This window comes from Oncorhynchus clarkii, chromosome 16 (assembly GCF_045791955.1).
Source record: "Oncorhynchus clarkii lewisi isolate Uvic-CL-2024 chromosome 16, UVic_Ocla_1.0, whole genome shotgun sequence".
NCBI classification, from domain to species: Eukaryota; Metazoa; Chordata; class Actinopteri; order Salmoniformes; family Salmonidae; genus Oncorhynchus; species Oncorhynchus clarkii.
In genome coordinates, this window is record NC_092162.1 from 24,438,000 (window position 1) to 24,464,353 (window position 26,354).

The 26,354-nt window shown below is 42.5% G+C and overlaps 1 protein-coding gene across 1 annotated transcript in view; it reads left to right on the forward strand.

Annotated features, from left to right (window-relative positions):
- Positions 1 to 26,354, forward strand: part of LOC139367533 (plexin domain containing 1) — a 102,636-nt gene that overhangs the window by 24,959 nt on the left and 51,323 nt on the right. Inside the window, exons 2-6 of the mRNA XM_071105778.1 lie at positions 1,447 to 1,607; positions 10,902 to 11,045; positions 11,242 to 11,311; positions 24,935 to 25,057; positions 25,310 to 25,428. Coding sequence (XP_070961879.1) covers positions 1,447 to 1,607; positions 10,902 to 11,045; positions 11,242 to 11,311; positions 24,935 to 25,057; positions 25,310 to 25,428 — 617 coding nt within the window. The remainder of the gene's footprint in view (positions 1 to 1,446; positions 1,608 to 10,901; positions 11,046 to 11,241; positions 11,312 to 24,934; positions 25,058 to 25,309; positions 25,429 to 26,354) is intronic.

Consider the following 26,354-nt stretch of genomic DNA (forward strand, 5'->3'; position numbering starts at 1 on the left):
TTTCCTTTGATCATCCTCAATGTTTCTACAACACACCTGTCTACGGTATATAAGGTTCCACAGTTGACAGTGCAGACCAGAGCAAAAACCAAGCCATTAGGTCGAAGAGTCTGGGGAAGGGTACAAAAACATTTCTGCAGCATTAAAGGTCCCCAAGAACACAGTGGCCTCCATCATTCTTAAATGGAAGAAGTTTGGGACCACCAAGACTCTTCCTAGAGCTGGCCGCCCGAACAAACTGAGCAATCGGGGGAGAAGGGCCTTTGCTCAGGGAGGTCACCATGAAATGGTTGTCCTTCAGGAAGGTTCTCCCATCTCTGCAGCACTCCACCAATTAGGTAGAGTGGCCAGATGGAAGCAACTCCTCAGTAAAAGGCAAATGACAGCCCCCTTGGAGTTTGCCAAAAGGCACCTAAAGTACAAGATTCTCTGGTCTGATGAAACCAAGATTGAACTCTTTGGCCTGAATGCCAAGTGTCACGTCTGGAGGAAACCTGGCACCATCCCTATGGTGGTGGCAGCAGCATCATGCTGTGGGAATGTTTTTCTGCAGCAGGGACTGGGAGACTAGTCAGGATCGAGACAAAGATGAACGGAGCAAGGTACAGAGAGATCCTTGATGAAAACCTGCACCAGAGCGCTCAGGACCTCAGACTGGGGTGAATGTTCACCTTCCAACAGGACAATGACCCTAAGCACACAGCCAAGACAATACAGGAGTGACTTCGGGACAAGTCTCTGAATGTACTTGAGCGGCCCAACCAGAGCCCGTACTTGAACACAATCGACCATCTCTGGAGAGACCAGAAAATAGCTGTGCTGCGACGCTCCCCATCCAACCTGATCTGCAGAGAAGAATGGGAGAAACTCCCCAAATACAGGTGTGCCAAGCTTGTAGCGTCATACTCAAGAAGACTCGAGGCTGTAACCGCTGCCAAAGGTGCTTCAACAAAGTACTGAGTAAAGGGTCTGAATATTTGTGTAAAAATTTTGAAAAACCCATTACTGCTTTGTCATTATGGGGTATTGTGTGTAGATTGATGAAGGGGGAACAATTGAATACATTTTAGAACAAGGCTACAACCTAACAAAATGTGGAAAAAGTAAAGGTGTCAGAATACTTCCCAAATGCACTGTAAGTAGATCATTGCTTGTTCCGTTGGTCATAAATATGATCTTTTTTTTTTTACAATATGGATTACGGGTTAGGGTACTAGTGGCATAAGAATATACATTTTTGCCTGGGGGGGGTACATTCTCACGTATTTAGTTCCCCCTCAGATTTTTGGGGTGCATCTCGCCCCTGAGTATAGCTTTTCTGTTTGTTTTTAATCACTTATGTATTTCTTGTTGTGGTGTTCTCATAGTTTGCATGAGATGTGATATTGCTGTTTCTATCGAATGACCATGTTATCTTGACTGTTATGTCATCTTTCATGTTTGTAGATGATACGTCACTGCGGATAGATGGGGGCTCGTCTGAGATGGGCAGGATCTACCAAGACCAGCAGCCCTCCATCAAACATGGTCAGAACCGAGCGGTACGCAACGCACTGGGGGGAGGACTGGACATTGATACCCTGCCCGACAACATGACCCATGTGGTGGTGAGAAATTGAATGAGTTATGTTCAGTATAACTCTTGTAGTGGTAAGGTCTAACTAACAGGCATCTGTGATGATATCGATAGCAATATTGTTATTTTCCCCTCTGCTCAGCATCTTGTTAGTTGCCATCCTAGCACCCACATCACGTTTGCTCAGGATCAGTCTCATGTGACCGACTGCGTCTCCTGCACACCACATAACACTCTTAGCCCTGTGAGCTAAAGCCTAGGCCCTCTCTGTGACACAGCTGGTTGTAGGTGATTAGCCACATCTTCATTAGTCACCGCTAATAACCACATCTCAATGCATGGCTAAGCACTTTGATAATGGGCAGCAGTGTGTGACCCCAGCAGATGAGGCCAATTGATGGGAACACGTTGGCTGAAGCTATGACCCTTTATCAGGGGTGACTGCTATTGGGATATTAATAACAGGTGTATGGTAGTTTGCGAGCGAGTTTTCCATAGATGGGTTTTTGTGTGTTTGTGGTTTGGTTTTACTATCCTTGTGGGTACCAGAAGTCTTCACAAGGATATTAAAACAAGGACAATTCGGAAAAGTGGGGACATTTTGTCGGTCCCCACAAGGAAAAAGGCTATTTTAGGCTTTGGGGTTAGGTTTAGAGTTAGAATTAGGGTTTAGGAGTTAAGGTTACGTTTAGTTTTAGGGTTAGGGGTTTGAGGTTAGGGAAATAGGATTTTGAATTGGAATACTTAATAAATGTGTGTTTAAATGTATTTGTTGGATTAGTTTGTGTGGTGGGGACCAGTGTATCATCTTGCTCTTACTACCACATAAGTATAATTTCTGCCAAATAAATTGTGATTAGCTTTTCTCGGCACTACAAATTGACAACAGATCCTGGCCTTGTCCTGTCAACTTAGCGTGTGTGTCGTCTGGTATCACACAAGACCCTCTAACTAACTTCTCACCGCGGCAGCTCTCGTTGACCAATCTCAATGCAGCTTAGGTGTTTCAGCCCTGGGCAAAGTCTGGGGATCTGCCCTCCTCTCAGACCCGGAGATTCCCCCAGAAACAGTGCCTTGTGTTGGGTCTCGGGGAAGGAGAGAAAGTGGGTCACTCGCTGTATGTGGAGCAGCCAGATCGTCATTGAGAACACTGCATTTAACTGCTCCACTTTCCCAGCCCACACCTAAACCCCAGCACCATTGCTCTCTGTCACCTTGAAGCAAGGCACACATTAATAATGTGATCGAGTTCTGAGATCCGTTAAATAGATAGAGAGGCTTACAATGCCAAAGCACTGAGATCATTAGAGTATGTATACAGCTCCCCCACCTGGTGTAAATGAAAATACAGTACATGGAAAGGACCCCTGGTGTCACTATGCACAAAAGTTAACTTCAACCTCTATTACTAATTAGCATCATAGCTATCATCTTACCATCATAAGGACTACCATCTTCCACAACCATACATATTAAGAATACAATGGAATAGCCTCCTGCTCTAGATTGAATCAAGGGTAATGATTTAATTTGACTACATAGCCATAACACCTTCATTACACATCTATAAGTATTTCATGAACGTGTTATAACAGGTCCTAACCACATTAAAGGTTAATGAAATATATCCATAGCATATCAATAGCGCATTCATAAGATGCTATGCAAAAGCTCACATTTAGGCATCTTAATAGACACATCATTACAACGACAGCGTAGTGTGATCATTATGGCTGTTCTCTAAAATGTGCCATACCAGTGTTAGTGAATATGCCTAAAGGCCAAACCACATTTTGAAAATGATGCTGCTATATAGCCAGTACTAGCCCCATTTCCCGCACCGGCCGGTATAGGCCCGTGACTTAAAGTATGGTCTTTTTCTTCTCAATGAGGTCAATGGTACATGAAGATCCCCACAGTGTTGAATCCTCAGGGTAAATTTTACAGATCAAAATCGTGTAGTTGAGGGTCAAGGCTCTTTCGCAACTCATTAAACAGCCCTCCTCCACATCCCTATTAGGTTGAGCATACTGGTCTATAATGCACACATAAAGGGTCTATTTATTAATTATATGCAGTCAAAGTAAAGCTTATCTATTTTCCCATTCATTAAGCATTTATAACTAAGCATTTCATGGTTAATTATCTGTGCAGTTTGCCACTGATCTATAACACCAACATTAAAGGTCTATGTATGATTTCTATGCAGTCAATGTACTGTCAATTCTATTTTCCCATTAAAGTATTTATAAAGCATTTATAAACATGCCTCACTTATCAAAAAGTATACAGACACAACACAATATTAAAGGCCCAGTACAGTCAAAATAAAAACAATTTCCTGTGTTTTTCTATCATATTGTACAACTGCTAAAACTAACATTTTGAAAAAAATCTGTTATCAGTGTTAAATCAGTGTTAAATCAGTGTTATTTTCTGACAGTTGCTGGTTAAAAATACAATCTACACAGGACCTTCTAATCCGCAGGTTTGCATGCGAGGGAATTTCAGCTTTCCATGGTGACATCACCATATGGTAAATTGGTTAATAGACCAATAACACAGTTCCAAACCACTCCAATAAGAGACCGTTTTTAGTTTCCCCCCTCCCCCCAGATCATTCTCAGACAGTCCTTGCTTGACAAAGTTTTTTGCTAAAAAGCTATTTGTGCCCAGTTAATGGAAATCTATTACTGTAAGGTACTTAATTGTTACCCAGTAATGATTTGATGTTGGTCTAAAAATGGCTGCATTGTGCCTTTAAAGGAAATATGAACATTCTATTTAAATTTTCCAGATGAAGCTAGCACAGAAAATAATTGCTGAGGACATCACCGAAGAATCCTACTGTTGATATTTTTCAGTTAGACTTTTCTTGAGTAGATTTGACAAAGATTCATATTCAAAGCCTATGTGGTACTTTGTAGCTCAGTTGGTAGAGCATGGCACTTGTAATGCCAGGGTAATGGACTTGATACCCAGGAACACCCATACGTGTGGGTGTATGCATGTATGCATGAATGACTAAGTCGCTTCGGATAAAAGCATATACACTGAGCACTCAAAACATTAAGAACACCTGCTCTTTGCATGACAGACGGTGCAGGTGAAAGCTATGGTCCCTTATTGATGTCACTTGCCACTAAATATTAGGAAGGTGTTCCTAATATTTGGTATGCTCAGTGTATATGAGTCAAACATTTATTATACAGTCAAAATTGACAAATTGTGAATAGTTTAATTTTGGTCATAGTCAGGCTCGTCCAAAACTGAATTTTGTGAGACTTGTGGTAATCAAATTTATTGGTCACATACACGTGTTTAGCAGATGTTATTGCGGGTGTTGCGAAATGCTTGACTGCATCACAACGTAAATGGAGGTTGGGTTTGTTTCAATCCTGCCCACACGCCCATGGTTGGCAGCACACAAGGAATCATCAATGCAGAGTGCAGTTGCACATGACCCGATTATAATGCCTGTGATAAATTTGGGTTACTTTGGATATCCCTATGGGGCTAGCTAGGGACCATCTGTAAATTACACAATGTACACGGGACAATATGTGACCGACTGCTTCGATTCAGTCTTATGCAGCAAAATAATTGAATTGTGTTTTTCTTTTTACATTAGATAAAAGTAGAGACTCAGAACTACAAAATTGTATATCATACACTGTAGTTGAGGAACAATAGGAAAGTCATTCTGCATTGAAAGTTGAACTTGTAACCCCACTTTTGAGCAAATGGCCCTTGAATGTTTTGGTACACCTACTGGAGAGCTCTTCTTTGTTTACAACTATTGCGCATCGTTCACACCCTCTTAAGTCTTAAACCCACCCATCTCTTTAAGGATTCGCATGTGCTAAACAGAGTGAGTGAGGTAGTGTAGTAAAGAACCAAAGATTTCAAGACTGAAAGTAGTAGCCTACAATAAGGAGAAACTCCAGGTAAAAATACACTTTATCTAATCCTTGGCCTATATTCTAATCTGACTTTGGTGCAGGTTATGTTGTTCTTCACATTAACGTCTCTAGTAAACACACTATATCAAATAAAATCATTTTATGTCACGTGCACAGGATGCAGAAGGTGTAAACGATACAGTGAAATAGTTACTTGTATATTTGCATAGCAGCACTATTAAAAATATAAAGTGTCCAGATAAAAATATAGTATAAATATTTTATCATTATTAGGTGATGCGTATCCAGACACTAGGGGTGTGCCGAGTAGTCCGACAAACGAGTATCGTAACGGATATGGGCAATTTTCTGGATACAATTTTCTGGATACAATTATGATCAGAGTATTTTTTTGTAATTATCTATGATCAGAAAAAATATGTTTTTTGGGGTGCCAGCAAGCATGTTTCTTACTTGTGAGAGTTTTTAAATCAAACTATATTGTCTTTGAGTCACTCATATGCGTGGTCTAAATAACTCAACTGGCTAGTTTGTCTGTCTAAAGAGAAGGGCGGGCTGTACGTTGAACTTGCTGTTCTGATTGGATAGAGTGAAGCTGTATTTCTCCGCCCACTCGCTTCATAATTTCATCCAAACACTTTTCCTCACATGTTTTCGATCTGATCATTTAGATTGCTGCTGCCTGTTACTATGATAAATCAACATGGCGAGGACATTTGTTATCAATGTGCATAATATCTAACAAGTGGGGCAAGGGTTTGGGAAAGATTAAACGCTAATGCGCATTCTGACTGAGTGACAGCAAACTTGGCTGCCTGCTGCAAATTGAGGACAGACACACATACAAACCCACCCCTCCGCACACTGCTCTTAATCTGCAGCTTTTTTTTGCAGTGAGAACATGCAGGAAGGTGTTTTGCCAGCATCTATTTAGGCATATTAAAGCACTTGTTTTTTCCCCGATCAAGAGTATAATCCGATTCAACTGTCAATTTACGGATACGAATATAGATATGTCGGCGCACCCCTACCAGACACACTTGTCTAAATTGAAAGAAATGCTATAACCACCCCCCAGCCACATCTAGCTATGTGGATGGGTCACTATTGTCTAGGCGTGTACACATGTTTTCCCCCCCACGTGGGGGGAAATGTAGGGAAAATGGCGCAGCACAGCTTCAAGGAAAGTCACTTTCAAACTAGGGATTTCGTAGCTAATTGAGATGAGACAGTAATTCTGCACATAGATTATGCATGTATGAACTACACACTCACACATCCAGCCGAAAGTTGCCAAAGTATTGGAAAATGTCTTTAAAACCTCTTTGGGCTAGGTGGGGTGCTAGTGACTCACCTCGCCAACATCCAGTGAAATTGCAGAGCGCGAAATTCAAAATACAAAAATCGTAATATTAAACAATCATGAAAATACAAGTGAAAATACAAGTGTCATACATTTAGCTTTGTCAGATTTCAAAAAGGCTTTTTGGCGAAAGCACACTGTGTGATTATCTGAGGACAGCGACCCGCTTACAAAAGCATTACAAACTTTCCCAAACCAGCAGAGGCATCACAAAAGTCAGAAATAGCAATAAAATAAATCACTTACCTTTGAAGATCTTCCTCTGTTTCCAATCGCAAGGGTCCCAGCTACATAACAAATGGTTGTTTTGTTCAATAAAGTTCTTCTTTATATTCCAAAAAAGTCAGTTTAGTTGGCGTGCTTGATTCAGTACTCCACCTTTTCCACTCGTTCAAAATGTATACAAATGAATCCCAAAAGTTACCAATAAACTTTGTCCAAACAAGTCAAACAACGTTTCTAATCAATCCCCTAATATTTAAATAAACTACAAAATTTAAGACGGAGAATTGTATGTTCAATACCGGAGATAAATAACAAAGTGCGCGCTCATCCATGTGCGCCACAACACTACAGTCAAAATCAGAGCCACCTTGAAAAACTACAAATTCTAGCTAATTTTTCCAAGAACAAGCCTGAAACCCTTTCTAAAGACTGTTGACATCTAGTGGAAGACAGGCATTTCAATGGGTGGTCACCTCAAAATAAAAAAAATTCCGGATGGATTCTCCTCGGGTTTTCGCCTGCCATATCAGTTATGTTATACTCACAGACATTATTTTAACAGTTTTAGAAACTTGTGTTTTCTATCCAATACTAACAATGATATAATTATATATGTATGTAGATCAGTGTGATGTGCGGTATGTATGTATATATACATATGTCCCGCCTTATAGCGGACCTTTGTAAACTGTGACAGGTGAAACAGTTGAGGGCATCGGTTTACCATCCTCAGACGGACGGGCTGGTTGAGAGATTCAACCGAACCCTGAAGTCAATGCTCAGGAAGGTAATCGATAAGGATGGGGAAAACTGGGATTGCATGTTGCCGTATCTGATGTTTGCCATTAGAGAGGTTCCTCAAGCCTCGCTGGGGTTTTCTCCCTTTGAGCTGGTATATGGGAGGCATCCCCGGGGAATCTTAGACATCGCCCGGGAAACCTGGGAGCACCAATCCACCCCGTATACTAGTGTCATAGAGAACGTCACGGCAATGCAAGACAGGATAGCCACAGTCATGCCCATCGTCAGAGAGCACATGAGACAAGCACAGGAGCACCAGCGGCACACTTATAACCGGCAGGCTACCCTGAGGGAATTTCAACCGGGAGATAAGGTGTTAGTGCTGATCCCCACGGTAGAGTATAAACTACTAGCCACATGGAAAGGACCATATGAAGTACTGGAGAGAATAGGAGAAGTCAATTATCGGATCCGACAGCCAGGTCGACGGCCCCAGGAACAGATTTATCACATAAACCTGTTAAAAGCATGGAGAGAGAGAGAAACACTAATGGTCACATACCCCACACACACTCAGGAGACAGCCAAAGTAAATATTTCACCCACTCTGTCCCCAGCACAAGTACAGGAAGTAAAGACTCTGATCCAGAAAAAGAGAGATGTGTTTTCAGAGGTACCTGGCCGAACTGAGGTTACGGCTCATGATATCGTTTCCCTACCAGGGAGAAAAGTGAGCATAAGGCCATATCGGGTACCCGAGGCTCGACAGGCCGCGATTAGAGCAGAGACGGAGAAAATGTTGACAGCTGGAGTGATCGAAGAGTCACATAGTGAGTGGTCTAGCCCAATTGTGATGGTCTCCACGCCCGATGGGTCTTTGCGGTTCTGTAACGACTTTCGGAAGGTAACTGAAATCTCCAAGTTTGATGCCTACCCGATGCCCCGAGTAGATGAACTACTGGAGAAAATTGGTAATGCTCGGTACATTACGACCCTTGATCTGTCAAAAGGGTACTGGCAAATTCCTCTGACCCCCAGGGCCAAAGAAAAGACAGCCTTTGCAACACCTGACGGTTTGTTTCAATACACCGTCATGGCATTCGGCTTACACGGGGCCCCAGCCAGCTTTCAACGGGTCATGGACAAAGTCCTAAAACCGCACAAAGCATATGCCGCAGCTTATTTAGATGACATGGGGATCTACAGCCCAGATTGGGAATCCCACTTACCCCGGGTACAGGCAGTGTTAGACGCCCTTAGAAAGGCAGGGCTCACGGCAAACCCTGCCAAGTGTTATGTGGGGTTAGAGGAAACAGAGTATCTGGGGTACACTGTGGGAAGAGGGTTAATCAAACCCCAACGTAAGAAGGTGAAGGCAATTAGATAATGGCCGAAACCAGTAAATAAGAAGCAGGTTCGAGCCTTCCTAGGGCTGACTGGTTACTACCGGAAGTTCATCCCAAGTTATGCCACAGTGGCCGTCCCACTTACCGACATGACTAGAGCCAGAGGGCCAAACATGGTCAAGTGGGATGAAAGGGCCACCAAAGCATTTAGGACATTACAGGAGGCTCTCTGCTGTAATCCAGTGCTGGTGGAACCCAACTTTGAGAGAGAGTTTGTGGTTCAGACGGATGCCTCAGAGGTCGGCTTGGGAGCAGTGCTATCCCAAGAGGTAGAAGGGGTGGAACACCCCATCCTGTTTTTAAGCAGGAAGCTGGAACCACGGGAAACCAACTACTCAGTCATTGAGAAAGAGGCGCTGGCAGTAAAGTGGGCTCTAGAAAGCCTGAAATACTACCTGCTGGGCCGCCACTTCACCCTCATCAGTGACCATGCCCCACTCACCTGGATGCATAGGGCTAAAGAGAAGAACGCTCGGGTGATGCGGTGGTTTTTGAGTCTCCAACCGTTTCATTTTGACTTGAAACACAGAGCGGGGAAGGAAATGGGAAACGTGGATGGGTTATCCCGCATGCACGCATATTTTGCTGCAGTAGCCCGACCTAGGGGGTCGGATCTAGGGGGAGAGATGTGTGGCAAAGAAGGGGGTCGAGTGATAAATGGCAGATATGTGAGAGCAGAACTAATAAACGGGCTCTGCCCGATCACTAAAATGGCCACCCCTGTCATAACTACAGATCACAAAATGGCCGACCACCAAGTCCCAGAAGCAAGGGGAACCCTCAGAAGGTGGAGCCGACCCACAGATAAAGGGTCAAGAAAAAACAGGAAGAATACTGCCCCCTATCCCTAAGAAGTTAATGAATCAAATCAAAAACAAGGCCAAATCAGGAAGTGCAGTTGCCCTTTAAAATAACAAAAATAGCTCAGAATGCTGGTTTTGTCACCCGGATGTGATGTCGCACTGATCTTTAACCATTCCTCTGCTGTCAAAACGAAAGCAACTGATTTTTGTGTCTTAATTTTATCCTGTTTTATACAGGACAATATACAGTGCCTTCGGAATCTATTCAAACCACTTGACTTTTTCCACATTTTGTTAAGTTACACACTTAGTTTAAAATGTATTTGTTTTTTTCATCATCTACACACATTACCCCATAATGACAAAGAAAACACAGGTTTTTAGAAATGTAGAAGTATTTTTTTGAACCCAGAAATATTACATTTACTTAAGCATTACTCAGTACTTTGAAGCACCTTTGGAAGCGATAACAGCATTATGACGCTACAAACTTGGCACACCTGCATTTGTGGAGCTTCTCCCATTCTCTGCAGATCTTCTCAAGCTCTGTCAGGTTGAATGGGGAGCGTCACTGCAAAGATTTTTTCAGGGCTCTCCAGAAAAGCCCTGGCCGTAAGAAGTTTTTAAGATACCTAAATATGAGCTTTGCATAACATGAGTACATACATATGCTATGGATATATTTCATTAAACTTTTAATAATGCAGTTGGAACATGTTATCACATTGATGAAATGCTTATAGATGTGTAATAAATGCATTATGGTGATGTAGTCAAAGTCAATCAAGACCTTGGGCGACTGACCAGTGAATTCATTGAAACTCTGGAAAAGCTTTCTGTGCTAATCAGCGCCCTCTCTCTCAGGAGGACTCTCAGAGGTACTACAGGTGGAGGAGTTACGGGCCAGGAGACAGACGGATGGAGGAACTCTGGGTAGACCTAAATGCTGTGCAACAGAGCAAAGTCAGAGTGCACGGCATCCTGTCCAACACACACCGGCAGGCAGCGGTGAGACATGCACGCATGCGCACACACACACACCTTATACACATACAGATGGAAAGTGGTTAGAGTTGGTGGGAGAATGAGACGTACACAAGAGCACAGAAACAATACTGTACATAGGCCTGCATGCAGTCTTTGGACACCATGACATTGCCATCATGACTGACATGCTGTCTGATATGATATATGCTCTTCCTAGCGTGTGGCTCTCTCCTTTGACTTCCCCTTCTATGGACACTACCTGAGACAAATCACCATAGCAACAGGAGGTAAACTGAATTTATATTACTAAAACTGTCCAAACTAGCCGTCTCTTCACTATGCGGTAAATGCTTCTATGCGAACACATCCAACAGTATCACATTATTATGTATTGAAAAACTAGACTGTTGCCACACAGATATATTCTTAAACCCTTAAAATTGGGCCCCAATTGTTTTGTTTCCTACAAGGTACACTTTAAGCAAGAGAAGCTATTAGCGCTCTGCTTATCCCATTTCCAGAGTAGGTTCCAGATAAATGGAATTCTAAATCGCTTTTCATAATGAAATATTAAGATTGAAAATGTTAACCATTGAGTTAGCCGCTACAGACCCAAAGCCTCCGAATTACAGGGATGTGTGATTTATGGCACCATTACTAATTCATTCACATTCTGCAGTTCCTCCTCTGAAACTATGAGAGGGTTTTCGATATATTTGACAATTTCAATAATTTCTATATTCTTGGAATGAAAGGCTTTTGAGGTAAAACTGTCTTATTGTTTTATTTGTCACTATGCAAGCCACTGTACAGAACAACATGCTACTTTTGACATCGTACTGTACATAGGAGTGTATAAGAGATGTTGCACCTACCGTGACAATTAAAACCTACCCTAACAAGAAACTGTGGATAGATGGCGGCATTCGCACAAACCTGAAAGCGCGAACCGTCGCATTTAACCATGGAAAGGTGACTATAAAGGGAAAGGGAATATGGCTGAATACAGTGTAGTTATTCCCTCCGCAAGGCAATCAAACAAGCGAAATGTCAGTATAGAGACAAAGTGGAGTCACAATTCAACGGCTCAGACACGAGACATATGTGGCAGGGTCTACAGACAATTACGGACTACAAAAGGAAAACCAGCCATAACACGGACACCGATGCCTTGCTTCCAGACAAACAAAACACCTTTTTTGCCCGTTTTGAGAATAATACAATGCCACCAACATGGCCCGCTACCAAGGACTGTGGACTCTCCTTCTCCGTGGCTGACAAGAGTAAGACATTTAAACATGTTAACCCTCGGATGGATGCCGGCCCAGACGGCATCCCTAGGCACGTCCTCAGAGCATGCGCAGACCAGCTGGCTGGTGTGTTTACGGACATATTCAATCTCTCACTATCCCAGTCTGCTGTCCCCACATGCTTCAAGATGTTCCTGTACCTAAGGAGGCAAAGGTAACTGAACTAAATGACTATTGCATCGTACCACTCACTTCTGTTATCATGAAGTGCTTTGAGATACTAGTCAAGGAACACCTCCACCTTACCAGTAACCCTCGACCCACTTCAATTTGCTTACCGCCCAAATTTAGGTCCACAGATGCTGCAATTGCCATCACACTGCACACTGCCCTATCCCATCTGGACAAGAGGAATACCTATGTAAGAACGCTGTTCATTGACTATAGATCAGCATGGGTCAACAACATCTCCACTTCGTTGATCCTCAACACTGGGGCCCCACAAGGGTGTGTGCTCAGCCCCCTCCTGTACTCCCTGTTCACCCATGACTGCGTGGCCATGCAAGCCTCCAACTCAATCAAGTTTGCAGATGACACAAGAGTAGTAGGCTTGATTACCAACAACTACGAGACAGCCTACAGGGAGAAGGTGAGGGCACTCAGAGTGTGATGTCAGGAAAACAACTTCTCACTCAATGTCAACAAAACAAAGGAGATGATAGTGGACTTCAGGAAACAGCAGGGGGAGCACCCCAATATCCACATCGACGGGAAAGCAGTGGAAAAGGTGGAAAGTTTTAAGTTCCTCGGCGTACACATCACAGACAAACTGAAATGGTCCACCCACACAGACAGTGCGGTAAAGAAGGCGGCTGAAGAAATGTAGCTTGTCACCTAAAACCCTCACAAACTTTGACAGATGTACAATTGAGAGCATCCTGTTGGGCTGTATCACCTCCTGGTACAGCAACTGCACCTCTCACAACTGCAAGGCTCTCCAGAGGGTGGTGTGGTCTACACAACGCATCACCAGGTGCAAACTAACTGCCCACCAGGACACCTACAAAACCCGATGTCACAGGAAGGCCAAAAAGATCATCAAGGACAACAACCATCCGAGCCACTACCTGTTCACCCCGCTACCATCCAGGAGGTGAGGTCAGTACATGTGCATCGAAGCTGGGTCCGAGAGACTGAAAAACAGCTTCTATATCAAGGCCATCCGACTGTTAAACAGCAATCACTAACACAGAGAGGCTGATGTCTCATACAGACTTGAAATCATTGGCCACTAAATGGATCACTCGTCACTTTAATAATGTTCACATATCTTGCATTAATCAACTCATATGTATATGCTGTATTTTATACCATTTATTGCATCTTGTCTGTCAATGCTCATCCATATATTTATATGTATGTATTCTTATTCCATTCCTTTACTTATATTTGTGTCTATTAGGTAGTTGTTGTGGAATTGTTAGATATTGCTGCACTGTCAGAACTAGAAGCACAAGCATTTCGCTACACTCAGAAAAACATCTGCTAATCATGTGTATGTGACCAATAAAATTAGATTTGATATTACTGTCCAAAAGATGCTACAGCTGCAAAAGTTGGCCATATTCCAAAGTTAGAAACATACAGTACCAGTCAAAAGTTGACACACCTACTCATTCAAGGGTTTTTCTTTAGTTTTACATTGTAGAATAACATTGAAAACATCAAAACTATGAAATAACACATATGGAATCATGTAGTAAACAAAAAAAGTGTTAAACAAATCAAATTATATTTAATATTCTTCAAAATAGCCACCCTTTGCCTTGATGACAGCTTTGCACACTCTTGGCATTCTCTCAACCAGCTTCAGATGTTCTGGCCTCCACAATCACCCGACCTCAACCCAATTGAGATGGTTTGGGATGAGTTGGACCGCAAAGTGATGGAAAAGAAGCCAACAAGTGCTCAGCATACAGTGGGGCAAAAAGTTATTTAGTCAGCCACCAATTGTGCAAGTTCTCCCACTTAAAAAGATGAGAGAGGCCTGTAATTTTCATCATAGGTACACTTCAACTATGACAGACAAAATGAGAAGAAAAAAATCCAGAAAATCACATTGTAGGATTTTTTATGAAATTATTTGCAAATTATGGTGGAAAATAAGTATTTGGTCACCTACAAACAAGCAAGATTTCTGGCTCTCACAGACCTGTAACTTCTTCTTTAAGAGGCTCCTCTGTCCTCCACTCGTTACCTGTATTAATGGCACCTGTTTGAACTTGTTATCAGTATAAAAGACACCTGTCCACAACCTCAAACAGTCACACTCCAAACTCCACTATGGCCAAGACCAAAGAGCTGTCAAAGGACACCAGAAACAAAATTGTAGACTTGCACCAGGCTGGGAAGACTGAATCTGCAATAGGTAAGCAGCTTGGTTTGAAGAAATCAACTGTGGGAGCAATTATTAGGAAATGGAAGCAATACAAGACCACTGATAATCTCCCTCGATCTGGGGCTCCACGCAAGATCTCACCCCATGGGGTCAAAATGATCACAAGAGCGGTGAGCAAAAATCCCAGAACCACACGGGGGGACCTAGTGAATGACCTGCAGAGAGCTGGGACCAAAGTAACAAAGCCTACCATTAGTAACACACTACGCCGCAAGGGACTCAAATCCTGCAGTGCCAGATGTGTCCCCCTGCTTAAGCCAGTACATGTCCAGGCCCGTCTGAAGTTTGCGAGAGAGCATTTGGATGATGCAGAAGAAGATTGGGAGAATGTCATATGTTCAGATGAAACCAAAATATAACTTTTTGGTAAAAACTCAACTCGTTGTGTTTGGAGGACAAATAATGCTGAGTTGGATCCAAAGAACACCATACCTACTGTGAAGCATGGGGGTGGAAAAATCATGCTTTGGGACTGTTTTTCTGCAAAGGGAACAGGATGACTGATCCGTGTAAAGGAAAGAATGAATGGGGCCATGTATCGTGAGATTTTGAGTGAAAACCTCCTTCCATCAGCAAGGGCATTGGAGATGAAACGTGGCTGGGTCTTTCAGCATGGCAATGATCCCAAACACACCGCCTGGGCAACGAAGGAGTGGCTTCGTAAGAAGCATTTCAAGGTCCTGGATTGGCCTAGCCAGTCTCCAGATCTCAACCCCATAGAAAATCTTTGGAGGGAGTTGAAAGTCCGTGTTGCCCAGCAACAGCCCCAAACATCACTGCTATAGAGGAGATCTGCATGGAGGAATGGGCCAAAATACCAGCAACAGTGTGTGAAAACCTTGTGAAGACTTACAGAAAACGTTTGACCTCTGTCATTGCCAACAAAGGGTATATAACAAAGTATTGAGATAAACTTCTGTTATTGATCAAATACTTATTTTCCACCATAATTTGCAAATAAATTAATTACAAACCCTGACAAATACTTTTTTTAAATTTTTTATGTGGGAACTCCTTAAAGACTATTGGAAAAGCAATCCAGGTGAAGAAGGTTGAGAGAAAAAAAGAACACTTTTTTGGTTACCAGATGATTCCATGTGTGTTATTTCATAGTTTTGATGTCTTCACTATTCTTCTACAATGTAAACTCAGCAAAAAAAGAAACGTCCTCTCACTGTCAACTGTGTTTATTTTCAGCAAACTTAACATGTGTAAATATTTGTATGAACATAAGATTCAAAAACAGAGATAAACTGAACAAGTTCCACAGACATGTGACAAACATAAATTGAATAATATGTCCCTGAACAAAGGGGGGGTCAAAATCAAAAGCAACAGTCAGTATCTGGTGTGGCCACCAGCTTCATTAAGTACTGCAGTGCATCTCCTCCTCGTGGACTGCACCAGATTTGCCAGTTCTTGCTATGAGATGTTACCCCACTCTTCCACCAAGGCACCTGCAAGTTCCCGGACATGGGGGGAATGGCCCTAGCCCTCACCTTCCGATCCCAGACGTGCTCAATGGGATTGAGATCCGGGCTCTTCACTAGCCATGACAGAACACTGACATTCCTGTCTTGCAGGAAATCACGCACAGAACGAGCAGTATGGCTGGTGCATTGTCATGCTATAGGGTCTTGTCAGGATGAGCCTGCAGGAAGGGTACCACATGCGGGAGGATGTCTTCCCTGTAATGCACAGCGTTGTGATTGCCTGCAATGACAACAAGCTCAGTCCAATGATGCTGTGACACACCGCCACAGACCAGGACGGACCACCTCCAAATCGATCCGGATCCAGAGTAAAGGCCTCGGTGTAACGTTCATTCCTTCGACGATAAACGCGATTCCGACCATCCCTCATGGTGATACAAAACCGTGACTCGTCAGTGAAGAGCACTTTTTGCCAGTCCTATCTGATCCAGCGACGGTGGGTTTGTGCCCATAGGCGACGTTGTTGCCGGTGATGTCTGGTGAGGACCTGCCTTACAACAGTTGTTGTTGCCATCCTGTACCTGTCCCGCAGGTGTGATGTTCAGATGTACCGATCCTGTGCAGGTGTTGTTACACTTGGTCTGCCACTGCGAGGACAATCAGCTGTCCGTCCTGTCTCCCTGTAGCACTGTCTTAGGCGTCTCACAATACGGACATTGCAATTTATTGCCCTGGCCACATATACAGTCCCCATGCCTCCTTGCAGCATGCCTAAGGCACGTTCACAATGATGAGCAGGGACCCTGGGCATCTTTCTTTTTGTGTTTTTCAGAGTCAGTAGAAAGGCCTCTTTAGTGTCCTAGGTTTTCATAACTGTGACCTTAATTGCCTACCGTCTGTAAGCTGTTAGGGTCTTAATGACCGTTCCACAGGTGCATGTTCATTAATTGTTTATGGTTCATTGAACAAGCATGGGAAACAGGGTTTAAACCCTTTATGTTGAAGATCTGTGAAGTTATTTGGATTTTTACAAATTATCTTTGAAAGACAGGGTCCTGAAAAAGGGCCGTTTCTTTTTTTTTGCTGAGTTTATTTTACAAAAGTAAAATTACATTAAAACCCTTGAATGAGTAGGTGTGTCCGAACATTTGACTGGTGCTGTTTGTCGGACTACACTTACATCAAAATATCAGCCATATTTGCCTTAGTTTAGTAAATAATACAAAGACAATGAACGTCTATATCTGATTGCTTTCAGATAAAAAACACATCCAGCTTTTCTTATATATAGCTTCTACTCAAATAAGCTAAAAACTTCACAATTCACATACAGTTAAAATCATGAATATACATCTAAAAGGTCATGAATTTGAAAATTAGCATCTATTCCTTTTTTAAATAAAAAACAAAACCTTGACAATTGGTACAGAGCATTCGGAAAGTATTCAGAACGCTTGCCTTAATCCTAAAATTGATTCAATTGTTTTTTTCCTCATCAATATACTGTACCATACAATACCCCATAATAAGCAAAACTGTTTTTTAGATATTTTTGCAAATGTATTAAAAATAAACAACTTAATCATTGTATTTACATACGCTTTCAGACCCTTTACTCAGTACATTGTTGAAGAAAAGTCTTCTTAGGTATGACGCTACAAGTTAGGCACACCTGTATTTGGAGAGTTTCTCCCGTTCTTCTCTGCAAATCCTCTCAAGCGCTGCCAGGTTGGATGGGGAGCGTCGCTGCAACAGCTAGAGTGGGGAGAACAAGTATATGATACACTGCCGATTTTGCAGGTTTTCCTACTTACAAAGCATGTAGAGGTCTGTAATTTTTATCATAGGTACACTTCAACTGTGAGAGACAGAAAAAAATCCAGAAAATCACATTGTATGATTTTTAAGTAATTAATTAGCATTTTATTGCATGACGTAAGTATTTGATACATCAGAAAAGCAGAACTTAAAATTTGGTACAGAAACCTTTGTTTGCAATTACAGAGATCATACGTTTTGCACACACTGCAGCAGGGATTTTGGCCCACTCCTCCATACAGACCTTCTCCAGACCCTTCAGGTTTTGGGGCTGTCGCTGGGCAATACGGACTTTCAGCTCCCTCCAAAGATTTTCTATTGGGTTCAGGTCTGGAGACTGGCTAGGCCACTCCAGGACCTTGAGATGCTTCTTACGGAGCCACTCCTTAGTTGCCCTGGCTGTGTGTTTTGGGTCGTTGTCATGCTGGAAGACCCAGCCACGACCAATCTTCAATGCTTTTACTGAGGGAAGGAGGTTGTTGGCCAAGATCGCGCGATAAATGGCCCCGTCCATCCTCCCCTCAATACGGTGCAGTCGTCCTGTCCCCTTTGTAGAAAAGCATCCCCAAAGAATGAGGTTTCCACCTCCATGCTTCAAGGTTGGGATGGTGTTCTTGGGGTTGTACTGATCCTTCTTCTTCCTCCAAACATGGCGAGTGGAGTTTAGACCAAAAAGCTCTATTTTTGCCTCATCAGATCACATGACCTTCTCCCATTCCTCCTCTGAATCATCCAGATGGTCATTGGCAAACTTCAGACGGGCCTGGACATGCGCTGGCTTGAGCAGGGGGACCTTGCGTGCGCTGCAGGATTTTAATCCATGACGGCGTAGTGTGTTACTAATGGTTTTCTTTGAGACTGTGGTCCCAGCTCTCTTCAGGTCATTGACCAGGTCCTGCCGTGTAGTTCTGGGCTGATCCCTCACCTTCCTCATGATCATTGATGCCCCATAAGGTGAGATCTTGCATGGAACCCCAGACTGAGGGTGATTGACCGTCATCTTGAACTTCTTCCATTTTCTAATAATTGCGCCAACAGTTGTTGCCTTCTCACCAAGCTGCTTGCCTATTGTGCTGTAGCCCATCCCAGCCTCATGCAGGTCTACAATTGAACCCTTATGTCCTTACACAGCTCTCTGGTCTTGGCCATTGTGGAGCGGTTGTAGTCTGTTTGATTGAGTGTGTGGACAGGTGTCTTTTATACAGGTAACGAGTTCAAACAGGTGCAGTTAATACAGGTAATGAGTGGAGAACAGGAGGGCTTCTTAAAGAAAACAGGTCTGTGAGAACCAGAATTCTTACTGGTTGGTAGGTGATCAAAACCTTATGTCATGCAATAAAATGCAAATTAATTACTTTAAAATCATACAATGTGATTTTCTGAATTTTTGTTTTAGATTCCGTGTCTCACAGTTGAAGTGTACCTAGGATAAAAATTACAGACCTCTACATGCTTTGTAAGTAGGAAAACCTGCAAAATCGGCAGTGTGTCAAATACTTGTTCTCCCTACTGTATTTTCAGGTCTCTCCAGAGATGTTCGATTGGGTTCAAGTTCGGGCTCTGGCTGGACCACTCAAGGACATTGTCCCGAAACCACTCCTGTGTTATCTTGGCTATGTGCTGAGGGTCATTGTCCTGTTGAAAGGTGACCCTTCGCCCCAGTCTGAGGTCCTGAGTGCTCTGGAGCAGGTTTTCGTCAAGGATCTCTCTATATATTGCTCTGTTCATCTTTCCCTCGATCCTGACTTGCCGCCCAGTCCCTGCAGCTGAAAAACATCCCCACGGCATGATGCTGTCACCACCATGCTTCACCGTAGGGATGGTGCTAGGTTTCCTCCAGACTTGACGCTTGGTATTCAGGCCAAATAGTTCAATATTGGTTTCATCAGACCAGAAAATCTTGTTTGTCATGGTCAGAGTCTTTAGGTGCCTTTTGGCAAACTCCAAGCGGGCTGTTGTGCTTTTTCATGATGAGTGGCTTCTGTCTGGCCAACTCTACCATAAAGGCCTGATCATTGGAGTGCTGCAGAGATGGTTGTCCTTCTGGAAGGTTCTCCCATCTCCACAGAGGAACTTTGGAGCTCTGTCATTGTGATCATTGGGTTCTTGGTCACCTCCCTGACCAAGGCCCTTCTCCCCCGATTGCTCAGTTTGGTCAGGTAGCAAGATCAAGGAAGATCTTAGGTTGGAGTCATTAAAAATAATTTTTCAACCATTCCACACATTTCTTGTTAACAAACTATAGTTTTGGCAAGTTTGTTAGGACATACTTTGTACATGACACAGGTAATTTTCCAACAATTGTTTACAGACAGATTATTTCAATTAAAATTCACTGTATCACAATTCCAGTGGGTCAGAAGTTTACAATACACTAAGTTAACTGTGCCTTTAAACAGCTTGGAAAATTCCAGAAAAGGATGTCATGGCTTTAGAAGTTTCTGATAGGCTAATTGACATAATTTGAGTCAATTGGAGGTGTACCTGTGGATGAATTTCAAGGCTTACCATCAAACTCAGTGCCTCTTTGCTTGACATCATGGGAAAATCAAAATAAATCAGCCAAGAACAGACCTCAGACCTATACAAGTCTGGTTCATCCTTGGGAGCAATTTCCAAATGGCTGAAGGTACCACGTTCATCTGTACAAACAATAGTATGCAAGTATAAACAGCATGGGACCACGCAGCCGTCATACCGCTCAGGAAGGAAACACATTCTGTCTTCTAGAGACGAACGTACTTTGGTGCGAAAAGTGCAAGTCAATCCCAGAACAACAGCAAAGGACCTTGTGGAGATGCTGGAGGAAACAGGTACAAAAGTATCTATATCCACAGTAAAACGAGTCCTATATCGACATAACCTGAAAGGCCGCTCAGCATGAAAGAAGCCACTGCTCCAAAACTGCCATAAAAAAGCCAGGCTACGGTTTGCAACTGCACATGGGGACAAAGATCGTACTTGTTTCTTCTTTTCTGATGAAATATAAATAGAACTGTTTGGCCATAATGACCATTGTTATGTTTGGAGGAAAAAGGGGGAGGCTTGCAAGCAGAAGAACACCATCCCAACCGTGAAGTACGGCGGTGGCAGCATCATGTTGTGGGGGTGCTTTGCTGCTATTTTGTGCACATCACAAAATAGATAGAATCATGAGGAAAGGAAAATGATGTGGACATATTGAAGCAACATCTCAAGACATCAATCAGGAAATTAAAGCTTGGTCGCAAATGGACAATGACCCCAAGCATACTTCCAAAGTTGTGGCAAAATGTCTTAAGGACAACAAAGTCAATGTTTTGGAGTGGCCATCACAAAGCCCTGACCTCAATCCTATAGAACATTTGTGGGCAGAACTGAAAAAGCATTTGCAATCAAGGAGGCTTACAAACCTGACTCAGTTACACCAGCTCTGTCAGAGGGAATGGGCCAAAATTCACCCAACTTATTGTGGGAAGCTTGTGGAAGGCTACCCAAAAGGATTGACCCAAGTTAAACAATTTTAAAGGTAATGCTACCAAATACTAATTGAGTTTATGTAAACTTCTGAACTGCTGGGAATGTGATGAAAGAAATAAAAGCTGAAATAAATCATTCTCTCTTCTATTATTCTGACGTTTCACATTCTTAAAATAATGTGGTGATCCTAGCTGACCTAAGACAGGGATTTTTTTTAGGATTAAATGTCTGGAATTATATAAAAAATGAGTTTAAATGTATTTGGCTAAGGTGTATGTAAACTTCCGACTTCAACTGTTTCTTGATTACATACATATTCAACCCCATGAGTCAATACATGTTAGAGTCACCTTTGGCAGCTATTAAAGTCTTTCTAGCTTAGTCTAAGAACTTTTCACACCTGGGTTGTACAATATTTGAACATTTTTAAGGCCAATTTAAGTCAAAACTGTAACTAGGCCACTCAGGAACATTCAATGTCGACTTGATAAGCAACTCCAGTATATATTTGGCCTTGTGTTTTAGGCTATTAACCTGCTGAATGGTGAATTTGTTTCCCACTGTCTGTTGGAAAGCAGACTGAACCATGTCTTCCTCTAGTATTTTACCCATGCTTTGCTTTATTCTGTTTCTTTTTAACCTAGAAACTCCCTAGTCCGATGACAAGCATAGCCATAACATGATGCAGCCACCATGCTTGAAAATATGAAGAGTGGTACTCAGTGATGTGATGTACTCAGCTGATGTAAGAAGGGCTTTATAAATAAATTAGATTTGATGTGTTGTGTTGGATTTGCCCCAAACATAACGCTTTTCATCCAGGACATGAAGTAAATTTCTTTGCCATGTCTCATTGCAAACATGATTTTTGTTTTGGAATATTTTTATTCTATACAAGCTTCTGTCATTTAGATTAGTATTGGGGAGTGACATTGTTGTTGATTCATACTCAGTTTTCTCCTATTATAGTCATTAAACTCATTGGCCTCATGGTGAAATCCCAGAAGGGTTACCTTCCTCTCTGGCAACTGAGTTTGGAAGGACGCCTGTATATTTGTAGTGACTGGGTTTATTGATACACCATTCAAAGTGTAATTAATAACTTCACCATGCTCAAAGGGATATTCAATGTTTACTTTGTTTTACCCATCTACCAATAGGTGCCCTTCTTTGCGAGGCACTGGAAAACCTCCCTGGTCTTTGTGGTTGAATCTGAGTTTGAAATTCACTGCTCGACTGAGGGACCTTACAGATAACTGTGTGTGTGGGGTACAGAGATGACTGAATCCATGAAACTTATTATGTGACTTGTTAAGACTTTGCGACCTTTTGCCACATTTCAGGCTTCAAACATAAAGATATAAAACTGTATTTTTTTGTGAAGAATCAACAACAAGTGGGACACAATCATGAAGTGGAACGACATTTATTGGATATTTCAAACTGTTTTAACAAATCAAAAACTGAAAAATTGGGCGTGCAAAATTATTCAGCCCCTTTACTTGACTTTTAGTGCAGCAAACTCTCTCCAGAAGTTCAGTGAGGATCTCTGAATGATCCAATGTTGACCTAAATGACTAATGATGATAAATACAATCCACCTGTGTGTAATCAAGTCTCCGTATAAATGCACCTGCACTGTGATAGTCTCAGAGGTCCGTTAAAAGCGCAGAGAGCATCATGAAGAACAAGGAACACACCAGGCAGGTCCGAGATACTGTTGTGAAGAAGTTTAAAGCCGGATTTGGATACAAAAAGATTTCCCAAGCTTTAAACATCCCAAGGAGCACTGTGCAAGCGATAATATTGAAATGGAAGGAGTATCAGACCACTGAAAATCTACCAAGACCTGGCCGTCCCTCTAAACTTTCAGCTCATACAAGGAGAAGACTGATCAGAGATGCAGCCAAGAGGCCCATGATCACTCTGGATGAACTGCAGAGATCTACAGCTGAGGTGGGAGATTCTGTCCATAGGACAACAATCAGTCGTATATTGCACAAATCTGGCCTTTATGGAAGAGTGGCAAGAAGAAAGCCATTTCTTAAAGATATCCATACAAAGTGTAGTTTAAAGTTTGCCACAAGCCACCTGGGAGACACACCAAACATGTGGAAGAAGGTGCTCTGGTCAGATGAAACCAAAATTGAACTTTTTGGCAACAATGCAAAACGTTATGTTTGGCGTAAAAGCAACACAGCGCATAACCCTGAACACACCATCCCCACTGTCAAACATGGTGGTGGCAGCATCATGGTTTGGGCCTGCTTTTCTTCAGCAGGGACAGGGAAGATGGTTAAAATTGATGGGAAGATGGATGGAGCCAAATACAGGACCATTCTGGAAGAAAACCTGATGGAGTCTGCAAAAGACCTGAGACTGGGACGGAGATTTGTCTTCCAACAAGACAATGGTCCAAAACATAAAGTAAAATCTACAATGGAATGGTTCAAAAATAAACATATCCAGGTGTTAGAATGGCCAAGTCAAAGTCCAGACCTGAATCCAATCGAGAATCTGTGGAAAGAACTGAAAACTGCTGTTCAAAAATTTCACTCTTGATGTGCAAAACTGATAGAGACATACCCCAAGCGACTTACAGCTGTAATCGCAGCAAAAGGTGGCGCTACAAAGTATTAACTTAAGGGGGCTGAATAATTTTGCACGCCCAATTTTTCAGTTTTTGATTTGTTAAAAAAGTTTATATCCAATAAATGTTGTTCCACTTCATGATTGTGTCCCACTTGTTGTTGATTCTTCACAAAAAAATACAGTTTTATATCTTTATGTTTGAAGCCTGAAATGTGGCAAAAGGTCGCAAAGTTCCAGGGGGCCGAATACTTTCGCAAGGCACTGTATTTAGGCTTTCCATAACGTGGTTGAATACTTACTGACTCAAGACATTTCAGCTCGTCATTTTTTATTAAGGTGTACATTTTCTAAAAACATAATTCCACTTTGGCAGTATGGGGTATTGTGTGTAGGCCAGTGACACATCTCAATTGAATCTGTTTAAATTCAGGCTGTAACACAACATTTTGAAAAGTCAAGGGGTATGAATACTTACTGAAGGCACTGTATTTAAAACACAGGTAAAATCATATTTGTGACTGCTCTGAGCCTTTAAAGTCCCCAAAGTGTCCTTTCTAAACTCTCGTCTGAACAATAAAGTCCCAATAACGTTTCCGATTCCTCGCCTGCCCTTCAGAGTAAAGAATGGCTGGGTTTCTGTGGTAAAAGGAAATGGCCGTATATCACTTCCCCGGGTCCTGTTGGTTTGTTTATCATCTCATTGGGGTGCCAGACATAACAATGTAGAATGATGTAAGACTTTCGTGCAGGCGTGCTTCTTCCAGTCTCTTGACGTTTGAACTTTTGGGTCCTGTTTTCCTGTTTTTCTGTATCATCTTGTTGGGGTGCCAGACACAACAATGTAGAAAGTTAAGACTTTCTCCCAGTGCCTCTGATGTTTGAACTTTTGATCTTTCGAAGGGTTCATCTTCACGGGGGAGATCACGCATCGCATGCTGACAGCCACACAGTACATCGCCCCCCTCATGGCCAACTTTGACCCCAGTTTTTCAAAAAACTCAACAGTGCGGTACATGGACAATGGTGAGTGTGTTGGTATGTGCATATGTCTATATTTGTGTGTGGGTGGGAGTGGGAGTGGGAGCGGCAGTGTATGTGTGGGGTTAAGAAAAGAAAAGGAAAAGTAGCACACTTTAGTTGCTCCGGTGTAATAATTTATTTTACCTACACTAAATTGTCTTCATTAGGGTTTTAGCTGATTTTATTTTTGTGGGTGCCTTTAGGGAGCCCTTACGTGACCTTTAATGTTGACCTCTGACCCTTGCTCTGTGCTAGGTGAGGTGTTTGTGGTGCAATGGGACAAGGTGCGGCTTCAGGGGCGCGAGGCAGAGGGAACCTTCACCTTCCAGGCTGCTCTCCATAACAATGGAACAATCGCGTTCAACTACAGAGAGGTGAGTTTTCTAATACAATATACTATAATAGGTGTTTTTTTTTACTGTTAAACGGATGATCTACTTCATATATTTTGACGAATCCAATGATTTGCTCTGCCATTATAATAGTTGGGGTTCGGTTCAATCGCAGTGAATTAAAACATGGGAATCAAAATAATAATTTGTGAATTGCGAACAGTAAAAGCACCTTCCCAGAAATGAGTTCCTTTAGCATCCCTTTGATATTTTATGTAGAAATTGTGACCACATGAACAATTCAATAAATATGACTTTTTCATATGAATAAAGACTTTCCAAAATTCAGCATTTTGACATGTCCCTCTGGGCACGCTGTGACTTCTTAAAATATTTTAACCCCCCTAACCCCAACATTTCTCCAAGTTTTCACCGTCATTGTAAAGCCTTAGGGACCTGGTGGATGAGGCTCTAGCAAATTACATTTTGGGAAAGCCCGGCAGAGTTCAAGTTAAACCATTCACGGGCCAAGTGAAGGGTTCAACTTGAACACTGGAAAGTAAATCTGCCCCCAGATTCAGTACTCCCGGTATATGTGTAGCTCTCAGTGACTGGAGATGCACACTGCTCCACATAATCAGTCTGTGTGCCAGTGTGTATAAGTGAGGGGATTGCAGTCCCCCTTGTCTGTTTATGTAAGCCACAACAGTTCTGACTAGAACATGACAACCCTCCAGAAATGGAGCAATGTCTTTAATGTTAGGGACACTGCAAGGAGTTCCAGGCAGTTTATGTGAGTAGAACGGTGATGGGGTCCCCACACTTTTCTGCCCTCGTGAGTTTCACCCCAACCCGAGAGAGATGCGTCCGTTGTGAGTACTTTTCTGGATAAAACAGTGCCCATCTGGGCACCCTGTGACAGAAACTTCCGGTGTCTCCAGGAGTGCAGTACTACCATGCAGCCTATG